At 44.3% G+C, this 14,167-nt stretch overlaps 1 protein-coding gene across 1 annotated transcript in view; it reads left to right on the top strand.

The window, feature by feature from the left end:
- The window catches only part of NF1 (neurofibromin 1), a 191,913-nt gene that overhangs the window by 39,436 nt on the left and 138,310 nt on the right, over positions 1-14,167 (top strand). The window contains exons 8-10 of the mRNA XM_075852828.1: positions 2,576-2,733; positions 4,512-4,685; positions 6,304-6,432. Coding sequence (XP_075708943.1) covers positions 2,576-2,733; positions 4,512-4,685; positions 6,304-6,432 — 461 coding nt within the window. The remainder of the gene's footprint in view (positions 1-2,575; positions 2,734-4,511; positions 4,686-6,303; positions 6,433-14,167) is intronic.

The following is a 14,167-nucleotide window of genomic DNA, read 5'->3' as shown; positions in this document are numbered from 1 at the left end:
TTGCTTGTAAGGGGTTGTTCACGTGGCCTTCTCATCGTTCCCCCTACTCCTCCATGGGACTTTACCTTGGTTCTGGACGCACTGCAATCTGTAAAGTTTAAACCTCTCTGAGATCTGTCTGCAATCTCTCGACTGGAAGGTTGTTTTCCTCATTGCTGTGACTTCTATCTGGAGGATTTCTGACAGCCCTGTCTTATCTGTATTTACAGTGCTTTGTGAAAGTATTCACCCTTCTTCATGTTTTCCCTGTTTTCTTGCATTACTACCTGGAATTTAAATGGATTTAAAATTATATTTTATGTAATGGACCTGACAAAATAGTACAAATTGTTACAGTGGAATGAAAGAAATTGCCTGCCTAGAAAAAAAAAACGAAAGACTTGGCGCATATGTATTCACCTCCTTTGCTTTGAAACCACTAAATAAGGTCTGGTCAAACCAATTAACTCCAGAATTCACATCATTAGCTGAATAAGGGCACCTGTGTGCAATCAGTGCCACGTGATCAGCCACGTGATCTGCATATAAATACACCTGTTCAGAAAGGCCCCTCAGTCTTCAACACCACTAAGCAAGCAACATGAAGACCAAGGAGCTTTCCAAACAGGTCAGAGACAAAGCTGTGGAGAAGTTTAGATCAGGGTTGGATTATAAACCAAAAACAAAAAATATCCCAAACTTTGAATATTCCTACAGAGCACCATTAAATCCATTATATAAAAAATAAAATGTGACAACTTGAAACCTGACGAGAGCAAACCACCCATCAAAACTCAGACCGGGCAAGGAGGAAATGATCAGAGATTCAATAAAGACACCAGTGATAACACTGAAGGAGCTCCAAAGATCCACAGCGGAGATGGAAGTATCGGTCCATAGCACCACTATAAGCGGTACTCTAGACAGTCTGGCTTATGGAAGAGTGGCCAGAAAAAAAACATTGCTTAAAGAAAACAAGTTTTGCGTTCGCCAAACAGCATGTGGTAGACTCCCCAAACACATGGAAGAAGGTTCTCTGGTCAGATGAGACTAAAATTAAGCTCTTGTCCATCATGGGAAACGCTATGTGGGCCACAAACCCAACACTTCCCATCAGTCCAAGGACACCATTCCCACAGTGAAGCATGATGGTGGCGGCAGCGTTCTGCTGTGGAGATGCTTTTCATCAGCAGGGACTGGAAAGCTGGTCACGATTGAAGGAAAGATGGATGGCAGTAAATACAGGGCAGTTCTTGGGGATAACCTGTTTATCTGTCAGAGATTTGAGACTGGGACGCAGGTTCACCTTCCAGCTAGTCAATAACCCTAAACATACTACAAAAGGTACACTGGAGAAATCTTTAAATGTCTTGGAATGACCTAGTCAAAGCCCAGACCCCAATCCAATTGAGAATCTATGGCATGACTTGAAGACGTACACCAACGCAACCCATCTAACGTGAAGGAGTTGGAGCAGTTTTGCTTGAAAGAATGGGCAAAAAAATCCCAGATTCTAGAAGTGTTAAGCTAAAAGAGACATATCCCAAGAGACTGGCATCTGTAATTGCAGCAAAACGTGGTGCCACAAAGTAGGGACTTTCAGGGGGTGAATACGTATGCACATTCAAGTTCTCCTTTTTTTTTTCGTCCTAATTTATTTTTTGTGTCGCAGTAAAAGAACGTTTTCCACCTTCAAAGTGGTGGACATGTTCTGTAAACAACTGCGCTATTGATTCCGTCAAAACAAAGGAACCCTGTCACAACGGTGACAAACGGAAACCATTAGCTAGGTTTCTGACACCATTGAGTTTAATGGAAATGGAAGCTAAGGTTTCAGTTTGCCTTTCTGTTGAGGGGTTAACCCGACGGAACCGCTCAGTGGAAAGGAATTCTGATGTGTACACAGCCTTAGGCTTCTGTTGCCCGCTGGCTTCGGTTGGTTTTTCACCTAGGTATACTTGGTCAATTGTAGGAAACCCCCATTCCGGGAACTGGCCGTTCCAATATGGTGATTAGAACCTCCTGGTCTGTTTTCCCCATGAGGCCTTCTTTCTTCAAGTGTGCAAGGTTGGTTCTTGATCTTCTCTGCACGCATGTACCAAGTTTTACAGAGTGCACACCTTTTCTTCTGGAGATGATTTGCTTGGTTGCAAGGTCTTGCAAGCATCTGTACAGTGGCTGACTGGCCTTTTCTTTTCCCACCCCTCGGGACTGCTTTAGGGTGTCCCATGGTTTGTTTCCCTAAATAAGACCGAGAATTTTTTCTGAGTACTCCCTTTAAAATCTGTTTCATGTCCAGTCCATTGGGGAACGCAGCTTCCACCCTCTCGTTTTTGTTTGTTTTCTTTGTCACAATCTGAAGTTTATTCTATTTGTGGTCTATTGAAAGGCTTTCACAGAGATGTTTCATTTTTATATCTAGTGACCAATTGCTTTATAAAGCTCCCTTAAAAATGTTTATAAAAAATTTTAATAGAATTTGGAGAAAAAATTTTATTGTAATCCCTTCACATATGTGGCTTATCTGCAGGTATAGTTTTATGAACACTGTTTGTTAACTAAAATAACGACTTTTTGTTATTTCTCCCTCTTATAGACTGTGCAGAGAAGTTATTTGACCTGGTGGACAGTTTTGCGGAAAGCAACAAGAGAAAAGTAGCTGTGTGGCCCTTGCAGATCATTTTACTTGTTCTATGTCCTGAAATCATCCAGGACATTTCTAAGGAAGTTGTAGAAGAAAACAAAATGAACAAGGTAAGAGGATCTAAAGCCTTGTTTGTTGCTAAATCACTTTTTATTGGAGGTAATAAAAATTATACATTAAAATAAACCACAAAATAAAGAATCTGCACACAGCAAGTACTTACCTTATAGACTGTATATACAAATATTATTACATTTTGATACCTTTCAATAAAATGTATAAGCTACCTTTAAAATTGAGGATATTGAAAAATAAGGGAGTAGACCTGATACTTAACAAATGATTATGGTAATTCATAAGTTGTTATAGGAACTGTATAAAACGGGTTGTGAGGAGGTTTTCACACGTACTTAGTTTACAATTTTTTAATCCTTTTTTTTTTATTTTTATTTTTTTACAGCTAATACATGTTAACGCACCTTTTTCACCTGTAAAAAAAAAAATGCACGTCCAAAAGCCCTACACCCTAGAAGTAAAAAATATTAGTTTCCTTACACATCTGATATATTTGTGAGACTTCTTGACATCTATTGCAGTTAGTTTTCTCTTGAGTGATTTAGGATTTTTTTTTTTTTTTAGGTTAACTAGGGATGCATCGAAACTTCGATACTGTTTCGATACCGTAATTTTATGTATTTCGATACTAAGCTGTGTGGCCACCCAGCTAAATATAGTAACACGTGAATGTTGTTAGTGCGGTGCTCCGGGTGTGTAATACAGCCATTGCCCCGCTCCTGAGTCCTGAGAAGTGCGCGTGTGGTCAGCATGATGTCGTGCAACCAGCGCTGCACTAATGAGCGGCGGCACTGAAGACAGAACATGGCGGGCGCACTGCAAAACACCCCCATGTTCTGTCTTCGGTGCCTGCGCCGCGGCTCATCATCTCATGCTGACCGCGCGTGTATTGTCAGGAGCGGGGCCATGGCTGTATTACACAGCCGCAGCCCTGCTCTAACTACGGAGATCGGAGAAACCTCATCTCCGCCGCTATTCCCATGAATGCTGCGATCAAAGCTGACTGCAGCATTCAGGGGACAATGAGAAGGGGGGGTGCCCTTTGGATCGCGTCACAGGGAATCCCTGTGATGCGATCGAGGGCCATACAATATATGGGCAGACAGCCCTGGGTCCTTTGAAGGACCCCAGGGCTGTCTGACCATATTTCCTGTTAGGGCATACTTAGGTATGTCCTAACAACTGCCTTTGTACGATCAGTACACAGGCTAATGTACTGGCATAAAGATATATGCCAGTACATTAAAGTTTAGAAAATAATAATGAAGTAATGTTAAATCAAATAAAAAACCACACACACAATACAATAAACATTAAAATAAGTCTCAATAAATAAAATATACACATTCCGTATCGTCGCGACCGTAATAACACATTTATAGCGTCATTCATGTTTACGCGGTTATAAAATAAAACCTGCTTTCTTTCACTTATTAATGTGAGGCACGAGGTATTATGAATTCTGAACCTCCATGTGCCTCACATTAATAGTCATTAACCCCATCATGTACCTCACACATTAACCCAATTTTGTCCATTATGACTGAGGAACATGATGGGGTTAATTACTATTAATGTGAGGCACATGGAGGTTCAAAATGAATCACACCTCGCGCCTCACACCAGAAAAACTGAAGAACTTTTTTTAATTATTATTGGCAAAAGTATAGTTTTGGTATATAGTATCGCAATACTACACAAAGTATCGGTATTGAAGTCCAAATTCTGGTATCGTGACATCCCTAAGGTTAACACAAGTGAAAAACTCTTTTTTTTTATTTTATTTATTTATTATTTCCCCCCCCCCCCGCAGAAACTGTTTCTTGAAAACCTCAGGAAAGCTTTAACTGGGCATGGAGTAGGAAAACCACTGACTGAAAGTGCTGCAATTGCTTGTGTCAAGTTGTGCAAGGCTTCTACGTATGTCAATTGGGAGGATAACTCAGTCATCTTTCATCTTGTCCAGTCTTTAGTCATTGACTTGAAGGTAGGTATCCGCAGTATTCGTGTTGACATATTTAGTTATTGGATAACCCTATTCCTTCATGTAATCTGCAGGATTTTCATTTAGTTAAACTGATTTTTATGTATACTGAATGTAAATTATTTTTGACAATAAATAATGTTTTGATGTGTATACAAAATGTAAAAGCTCCGACTCTATTAGGCGTCCTTCACACGACCGTAGTTCTGTGGCCGTATACCATCCGTAAATGTGGAACCGCAATTGCGGATAGCATAGAACACTTGTTTTCCTATGGATCAATGCACACGACAGTGGTCTCCACGGTCCCTGCATTGCCCGGAGCAGGGACCGGAAAAAAAAAAAAGACGTGTCATTATATGGTCTGCAATTGCGGTCCAGGCTCATTGGAATGAATGCACCTCTTGTATGTGCACGGTCCGTGACTGCGGATGGCAATCCACGGCCGTCCGTGCCGTAATTACAGACTGTGCACACCGCTACGGCCGGTTGCAGGAGGCCTCCATTTAATTTCAGTTGCATATGTACATATTAATGAGTACAACTTTTTCATATAGGCTGCTACCAGCTCACTCGACTATTTGTGCCTGGTTGAGACGTATTTACAGTTATTTGTTCTAAATTTCTTGCACATATGTCCTCAGAGTGCAATCTGAAATAGCATGTGTTTTTTTTTTTTTTTATAAATAACATTTCGCCACATTTTATAGCCATTTTCTCCCTAGTTGTGCAGACGTTGCAGAGACTGCTGCTCTATAAAGTGGGAAAATTGTGCAGGCTGAAAGTAACATTGTTTATGAACACGTATGAGGTTTTGGGTTTTTGGACAGGTAGCAATTCCATAGAGCTGTATAGCCCTTTTTAAAATAATTCCAGTAAGGGCATTTTGCCAAGCAGAATAAGGCTGGGTTCACACGAGCATGTTCGGTCCGTAAAGGACGGAACGTATTTCGGCTGCAAGTCCCGGAATGGACACATTGCAGGGAGCCGGGCTTCTAGCCTCATAGTTCTGTACGACGCTAGGAGTCCCTGCCTTTCCGTGGAACTACTGTCCCCTACTGAAAACATGATTACAGCACGGGACAGCTGTCCTGCAGCGAGGTGATGTCAGTTGTCCTGCAGTGATGATAGGAGCCCGACTCCCTGCCGTGTGTTCAGTCTGGGACTTGCCGCCGAAATACGTTCCGTCCTTTACGGACCGAACATGCTCGCGTGAATCCAGCCTTAGTCTGTCTCAAAATTCCTTTCTGATTTGAGGCAGCTTTTTAAATACAAGCCGTTTTTTTAAGCATTTTTTGGCTCATTTTTTTTGTATGGGGAAAAAAAAATGCTTTTCCTTACTATTGAAATCAATGGAACGAGATTTGGTGCAGTTTTTCGGATTCTGATGTGGTTTCCGCATCAAAATTGGTGCCAAAAAACGCAGTGTGAACAGGGCTTCATTTTTTTTCTGAACGTTGTTTACAGAATTTAGCATTTTTTTTTTAATGTTTCGTAATCCATCCTTCTCAATGCATATTCTGAAATTGGATTAATAAGCCTTTTAGTAATTTGTAGTTATCATATACTTGTTTACGTTTGTCTTAAATAATTGACTAACGTGTACCTCTTGTCTTACTAGAATTTGCTGTTCAATCCAAGCAAACCTTTCTCTAGAGGTGCAGGAAACCAGAACGCAGATGTGGATCTTATGATCGACTGCCTTGTTTCTTGCTTTAGGATCAACCCTCACAACAACCAGCATTTCAAAGTATGTTTGTAAAGTTTGATTTCCTTTTTGTTTTGTTACATAAAGGTTCTTAATTCATTTTTTTATTAAGCTGATTCATGCCCCTCCTTCCTACTTGCAGCTGCAATCTCCAATATCTGTATTTTAATCTTAAAGATTATAATATTATAACCTCTTTAAAGGCCCCATGCACACGACCATAAAATCGGCCCGTAATTATGGACTGTCATTACGGGCCCAATCATTTCTATGGTCGATGGACACCGTCCCCTATTTTACGGACCAAGCTTCCATATTTTATAATGGAAGCACGGCCCGTAAATACGGACAAGCGGCCCTTTCCTGTAATTACGGGCACGGTCGTGTGCATGAAGCTAAAGAAACGATCATGTCCGAAGTTACAACTGAATCAGAACAATTAAAGTATTCAAAGTATTATTTCTTCAGGGTCCAGCCAGCACTAGATGGCATGTTTCGCTGCTCCGATTTCCAATGCCAGCCACCGCAGCTTGCAGAGCTCAGATCTTTTTATGTTTTGCTGGAATATAAAAGCCTGCACATGCGGGGGGGCGTGGCCAGGCACGGATGTGAGCGGTCGCACTGAACCTTAGCTCCGTGTGCTGAACCCTGTATTTCATCCTGTGGAGAAAGTATTTCAGCCCAAATTCCTTACCTGTTGAGAAAGAAGGGTAGGAAACCCACTTGGCACAATATGGGACCCTCCAAAACTTCGGGAGCGGTGGAAAAACTGAAAGAGTTCGCCAGGAACTCGGGACAAGATGGCGCCCGGGGGGAGCAGTCCTCGTCGGCACATGATCAGGAGAGACGGCCTGCTGCACTCGCCGAGGCAGGGGAAGCGGTGCCCCCCGAGTTAACGCTGAAGCAGGTGACGGAGACGCTCCTGGCGGCGATTCTGGAGACACGTACCTCGGTAACAACGAAAGTGGAGGAGGTGAAGGTGGATGTCGGTCTGATGCGGCAGGACCTCCATAATCTGAGAGACCGGGTAACTCAGGTTGAGACAAGGGTTTCAGACCTGGAAGATGTAACGGCTGCAGTACCGCGCACGCTGTGGGACCTGTCGGGAAAAGTGGAGCTGTGGCGCCAAAAAGCAGATGATCTCGAGAATCGACTGAGAAGAAATAATCTGAGGATAATAGGCCTCCCTGAAAGGTCGGAGGGACCCAGACCAGATGAATTTGTGGAGAAGTGGCTGAAAGACCTATTCCCGGATACAGTATTTTCAATGGCCTTTGCAGTTGAAAGGGCGCACAGAGTGCCAGCGAAACCACCACCACCCGGGGCGAATCCCAGACCATTGCTGGCGAGATTGCTAAATTGCAAGGACCGAGATATGGTGCTGCAGGCGGCGAGGCGCAAAGGAGAGATCAGAGTGGAAAACACGACGGTGTCCATTTTCCCGGATTTTTCCCTGGAACTACAACGACAGAGGGCCTCGTACATGCACGTCAAGAGACGACTTCGGGAGCGTCAGATCCCATATTCTATGGCGTACCCTGCGCGACAGAGTAGTGGATGGAGAGAGATCCGTGTTTTTCACTACCCCTGAGGCGGCAGATGAGTGGCTCACCAGACATGGACGATCTCCTCGACGCTGACTTGAGGACCATGTTTTATATGAAGGGGACAGTGAGTTTACATGATTGCAATATGTATTTTATGAGGGGTCCCTATGCTGTGGATGTTTGATCTCGCACACACATGGGTTATATACTTGGAAGGGTTCTTGATGTACTGAGTATATGTATGTACTAAACCTTGAAGAAGATAAGGGGAGAGGGGCAGATATATTGAGGCGGCATAGGAGTAAAATGTTATAGTTTAAATGACTGGATTAATTACCCTCACGTTTATCTAAGTTATAAGGAAGGAAACATGGAATCTTATATGGCTGAAATACAGCTTAACAAAGGGTGAAGCCATTGAAAAGGTACTATTGCTTAACTTGATTCCTCTGTGTTACTAACCTAAGCAGTGGAAACTTCCCCCGTTTTTATGCACTTTGCATTTTTTATGCCTTGTAGGCTTAAGCAGCTCCTTATGAGCTTAATTGTTCAAAGTTATTGGTTTAAGGTTCAATACGGTTTTGCATGCCTGCTACATGATGACATGGGAACAGGGTCCCATTATCACTGCTCGCTGATTGTGGGGGGATGGTGCCTTCACATAGAGATATGGTATAGAGAGGAATATGGCGACACTTAAATTTATGTCCTGGAATGTGAGGGGAATGGGAACGCCGGGTAAGAGAAATGTGATCTTTTCTGTACTACGGAGGCACATGCCTCATATTATATGCCTTCAGGAAACGCATCTTACGGCAGATAAGGTGCATATGCTGAGTAAATCTTGGATTCAATGGGGGCGGCATGCTACTAGATCCTCAGCATCACGGGGAGTATCACTGCTAGTACATAGGAATTTACGCTGGGAGGCGTTACATACAAGAATAGATACCGATGGTAGATATGTGCTGGTTCATGCTAATGTAAACTCTGTCCCTTATGTCATAATTGGTATCTACAACCCGCCACAGGGCTCAATGAGTATACTCAGAGAGGCTATCACATTCGCATCCACTTATCAGGAGGCGGGAGTTATACTAATTGGGGACCTGAACCTCACCCTATATAGACCCTCTGTTGGATCGCTTTACTGTTAGGTCGGGTCCCCGGGACCCCATGAGTCCCACTCCGCTAGCATCTATGATAGAGGAGATAGGATGGTTGGATCTATGGAGAGTGAGCCACCCGGGAATAAGGGAGTACACGTGCCATACCCCTCAGTTTAACGCATTGTCACGCATTGATTACGTGTTTGGGTCTCCCGCCATTTTCTCAAGCATGGCTTCTATAGAGCACTTGCCCAGAGGGGTGTTGGATCATAGCCCGATTCTTTTACAGTTACATCAACGGAAGGAGGGGAGCTCTTAAGATACACCCATTTTGGTTGCAATTGTTTACGGGAAGTGACAGAATACTTGACCAACTAGATGTTTTTTTAGGAGCGTATTCACAAGAACAAAATAGTGCACTGGTGTGGGATACATTAAAGGCGTATCTGAGAGGGTGCTTGAGATCCTCTATTTCCTATGTTAAACGCTCCTCAGCCAGACAAGAAATGGATTTAGCACAACAATGCAGGGGTTTAGAGGATACTTTCGTACGGGACCCTACTCAGGGTAACAGAGAAGCGTGGCTGGCAGCGGGCAGACAATACTTGCTTCTAGTCAAGGAAAAGGCAGCAAGAAGGATATTCTTCTCTAAACAATCCTTTTTTGAGCACGGTAATCAGTCGAGTAAGCTGCTTGCACAAATAGCGACACAAAATACCATGTCCCCCCCAATGCTACGTATATCCCAACCAAACCAGGGTACGGCTACTACGCCATTAGACATACTGAATAGATTTGCAGATTTTTATGGGGAACTCTACACTTCGCAGGCGCAGTATTCGATGGAGGAATTGAACTCCTATTTAGATGGGGCAAACTTCCCAGGGTTGTCAGAGGAGAATAGAATAAAGTTAGAGGCCCCTTTCTCGGTACAGGAGATTGAAGAATACTTATCCTCCATGACAAAAGGGAAGGCGTCAGGCCCGGATGGTCTCCCTCTAGAGGTGTATATTAAATATGCAGATACTCTAAATCCCCAGTTATTGAATGTATTTGAGGACGCCTTTCAGAAGGGTGAGTTACCAGTCTCGATGAAAGATGCCACTATAGTTGTCATTTTGAAACCAGGAAAAAATTCAGAGGAATGTGAGTCGTACTGCCCGATATCCCTACTCAATGTGGATTATAAAATCCTAACCAAACTTTTAGCTATTAGACTTAGTGGCGCTATCACAGATATTATTCATCCGGACCAATCCGGTTTTATCCCAGGCAAATCAACATCGGATAATATCCGCAGAGCTCAGGTGGTGACCCAGATAGGGTGGTGGGAGCAGCAGGACTGGGCATTGGCCTCGTTGGACACGGCTAAGGCCTTTGATCAGTAGAGTGGCCTTATTTGTTTGAGGTCCTTCGCAGATTTGGTTTCGGCGAGAGATTCCTTAAATGGATTAAAATCCTATACAAAGATCCGAAAGCATCGGTGTTGGTCAATGGGATATTGTCTCCCTCCTTTTGTCTCCATAGAGGCACGAGGCAGGGATGCCCCCTGTCCCCTCTTCTGTTTGCAGTGGCCATTGAGCCCCTGGCTATCCGCATCCGTCTAGATGCGGCTTTTCAGGGTATCCGCATAGGACCACGGGAGGATCGGATCGGTCTTTATGCCGATATGATTTTGTATATGGCTAATCCAAACGCCTCCTTACCAAGAGCAATGACAATACTGGAAGAGTTTGGACGGTTCTCAGGCCTATATATCAATTGGAGTAAGTCATTTCTTATGCCCCTTAGACCTGATAACTGTGGGTGGGATACGGACTTCCAGGGCCTGCAGGTGGTCTCCTGTTTTAAATACTTAGGGGTCCATATAGTTAGGGATAGTGGCGCTTCATATGATCTAAATATATATCCCCTGTTGACATATCTGAGAGATAAATTTGCTGTCTGGAAGGCGCTCCCTATATCGACAGCAGGAAGAATAAATTTAATTAAGATGATAGTGCTGCCCAAAATGTTATATCTCCTAGAACACGCGGACACCCTGGTCCCTAAACGATTTTTCAATCTGGTAAGCTCCTTATTTTCCTCCTTTGTATGGGGGGAGAGTCGACCCAAGCTTAAACTTGGCACGCTCCAACGCCCCAAGGAACAGGCGGGGGCCGCTCTACCTGACGTGTTCTTGTATTACTTGGCAGGCCAATTAAGATATATTAAGGCATGGGTAGCCGAGGAACCAATGCCTAATGCAGAACTCCACTTGGCCCACTTTCTTAGGATCCCCTCTTTGTGGCCCATACTTGAGCCACATGGATATAGCCCTAGGCATTCCTTGCCAATAATTAAACTAGCCAGGCAGGTCTGGTCACATGTTAAGAAAGTTCTGGAATGGGAGGACATAGTTGCAGAGCTGCCACTTTGGTCTCATCAGGGTCTGTCTCATTTTAGGGGGATGCAGGATTCTGATTTTTGGATTGAAGTAGGTGTAACGCAGGTGCAAAACCTGATAGATGACGAGGGGCATATGATATCAGCCAGAGAGATACAGGATACATTCCGGGTTCCTGAGATAGATGCATTCCGTTGTGTACAGATTAGGCATGCTTTACAATCCCAGTTCAGGGAAGATCAGAGATCCATTTCTTCACTTCCACTCATTGGTATTCTGAGAACACAGGGACCAAGGTGGATGGTATCTGCCCTTTATACTTACCTCCTGTTGCAGAGGGTCGCTCACGCTGAGATGTCGGTTGAGGTTGGATGGAGGGGTCTTATTCCCACACTATCGAGTGAGGACTGGGGGGAGGCCATGGGATCACATCTCTTGGTCTCGCCTGCAGCGAACAATAAATTGACGCAATTGTACATCATACACAGATGTTATATTACCCCTATCAGATTATATCGGATGGGAAGGGCACCTAGCACACGATGCCCTAGATGCTCTCAAGATCAGGCTGGCTTTGACCACATGATGTGGTTATGCCCAGTCATAGCCAACTTCTGGAAAGAAGTGACGCAAATACTGTCCTCAATTATGACTAACCCGATTCCATGTGAACCAGGTCTCTGCTTATTGGGGCTATTGGGGGAGAGGACCCGGACACACTATGAGGGTATCTTCCTGCGAGAAGCCCTGTTCTTAGCCAGAAAAGCGATAGCTATCCGATGGATGGGGGACACTTTTCCAGATACATCACAATGGAAAAGCCTGGTCAATGCCATTCTCCCATATGAAAATATAGTATATAAACATAGAGTATGTCAATATAAATTCTTGAATATCTGGGGAGAGTGGTGCTCCTCACCTCTTGCATCTTTCAGCGTGGGCGACCTTAGAGAATCCTTACCACTTCAAGTAGGAGGGATCTGAGATCTACTTGACCAGGTTTTTAATACCCTAGGTGTGAGAATGGAGCTTGGATCTGGTAAATAACTGCGACCTGTATGTCTACAGAATCACAAATAAGTGGGACACTGACCTGCCTGCGTGCAGTGAATATTTGGAGTCTCCTGTGACTCGCCTTCATGTATAAAAGTAAATTGCAAACTCTTGTTTCTAATGTGTATTCATGGTATGCAGGAACGTTAATGTTAATATTACTATTTTGTTTCCATTTGCTGATGATTTTTGTATGTACTTTTACAATAAACCGAGTTTCAAAAAAAAAAAAGCCTGCACATGCATTTTCTCACATTACTATATTAGGCCCCATGCACACGATCGTGCCCACGATTGCGGGCACGGCCGGCAGCCGACTGACAGCCGCATTTTCGGGCCATGCTCACATACAAAGTATGGGAGCACGGCCCGCAAAATGCAAAAGAACGGACATGTTCCATAATTCCCGGAACATTTCCACGTCACGGACACCCTTCCACGTCACGGACACCCTTCCGTAGTGCTACGGAAAGGTGTCAGTGTTCAATGAAAGTGAATGGCTCTGTTTTTTACGGTCTTGTGCATGGGGCCTTACCTGTTAATACAAATTTACTCTGGGCACTTGATAAGAAAAGAAAAAGGATAGGAGAGTAAAAAAAAACTATAGTTGAATTTGGTCATATTCTGAACTAAAGGTTGTACTCCGGGATTTTAACATTCTCTACCTATCCATAGGATATGCCACTAATGTTTGATCGGTGAGGAGTCTGACCTCCAGACCATTCCCTTCATGGGTAACCTAGGCATAGCTGATTCCCTATAGTAGCAACTATGCCTAAAACGTCAGTGGACTTGTCACTGTAAACTATGAAGGAGGCGCTAGCACAAGCATCATGATTGTGTCCCCACTGATCATACATGGCCTAGTGTCCCAGGGAAACGTTTCAACCTATATGCACTTCCAACTGTAGATTTTAAATTAAAATGTTTCCTCACAATAGCCATAATCTGTGTGTGGGATTATCACATGTACAGAAGAATTGCGATTTTGTCTCTGTATATTATGCAGTCTGTCCGTCCCCCCTTTCATAATACAGGTTTCGCACAAAAACGTATGGTTAGCCTATCACAGGCTTGAAGAAATCGTACTCCGGGTTATAATGGGGTCTCAAGAAGACAACCCTTTTTCAAAGAGAAGCAGTCTCACCCTCAGCGATCAGCGGTTATCACCACAAAAGGCCTTTCCCCTGCATAAACTGCTGAAGGCAGTGGCGTAACTACCGCCGTAGCAGCAGTAGCGGCTGCTACGGGGCCCGCGGCATGAGGGGGCCCGTGTCGCCCGCCGGCACGGGCCCCCACCATGGCCGGAGGCTCCGCTAGCAGCCGCTATGGCTGCTACAGCGGGACGCCACTGAACACTACGGCAGAGCAGGGAGGTATCTCCCCGCTCTGCCATTAACTGGTTCCCGACCGCTGGCTGTATTTTTACGGCCAGCGGTCAGGGTCCTTAAAACCCGAGCCATAGACTTTCTACGGCTCGGGTTTTAACTTGCTGCCCGCGCGATCGGGCAGCTGAATGTCGGGTCTCCGGCTGTCAGTGACTGCCGGGGACCCTGAGGAGAGGATAGAAGCAGCTTTCGCTGCTTCTGTCTTCTCTGATCACTTGTACACAGCGCTGAATGCGCGCTGTGTACAGGAATAGAGACAGCAGCAGCGGCGCTGTCTCTATTCCTCCCGGTGAT

The sequence above is a fragment of the Rhinoderma darwinii genome, chromosome 2 (genome assembly GCF_050947455.1).
Source record: "Rhinoderma darwinii isolate aRhiDar2 chromosome 2, aRhiDar2.hap1, whole genome shotgun sequence".
NCBI classification, from domain to species: Eukaryota; Metazoa; Chordata; class Amphibia; order Anura; family Rhinodermatidae; genus Rhinoderma; species Rhinoderma darwinii.
This window is presented reverse-complemented; position numbering and strand designations above follow the sequence as displayed.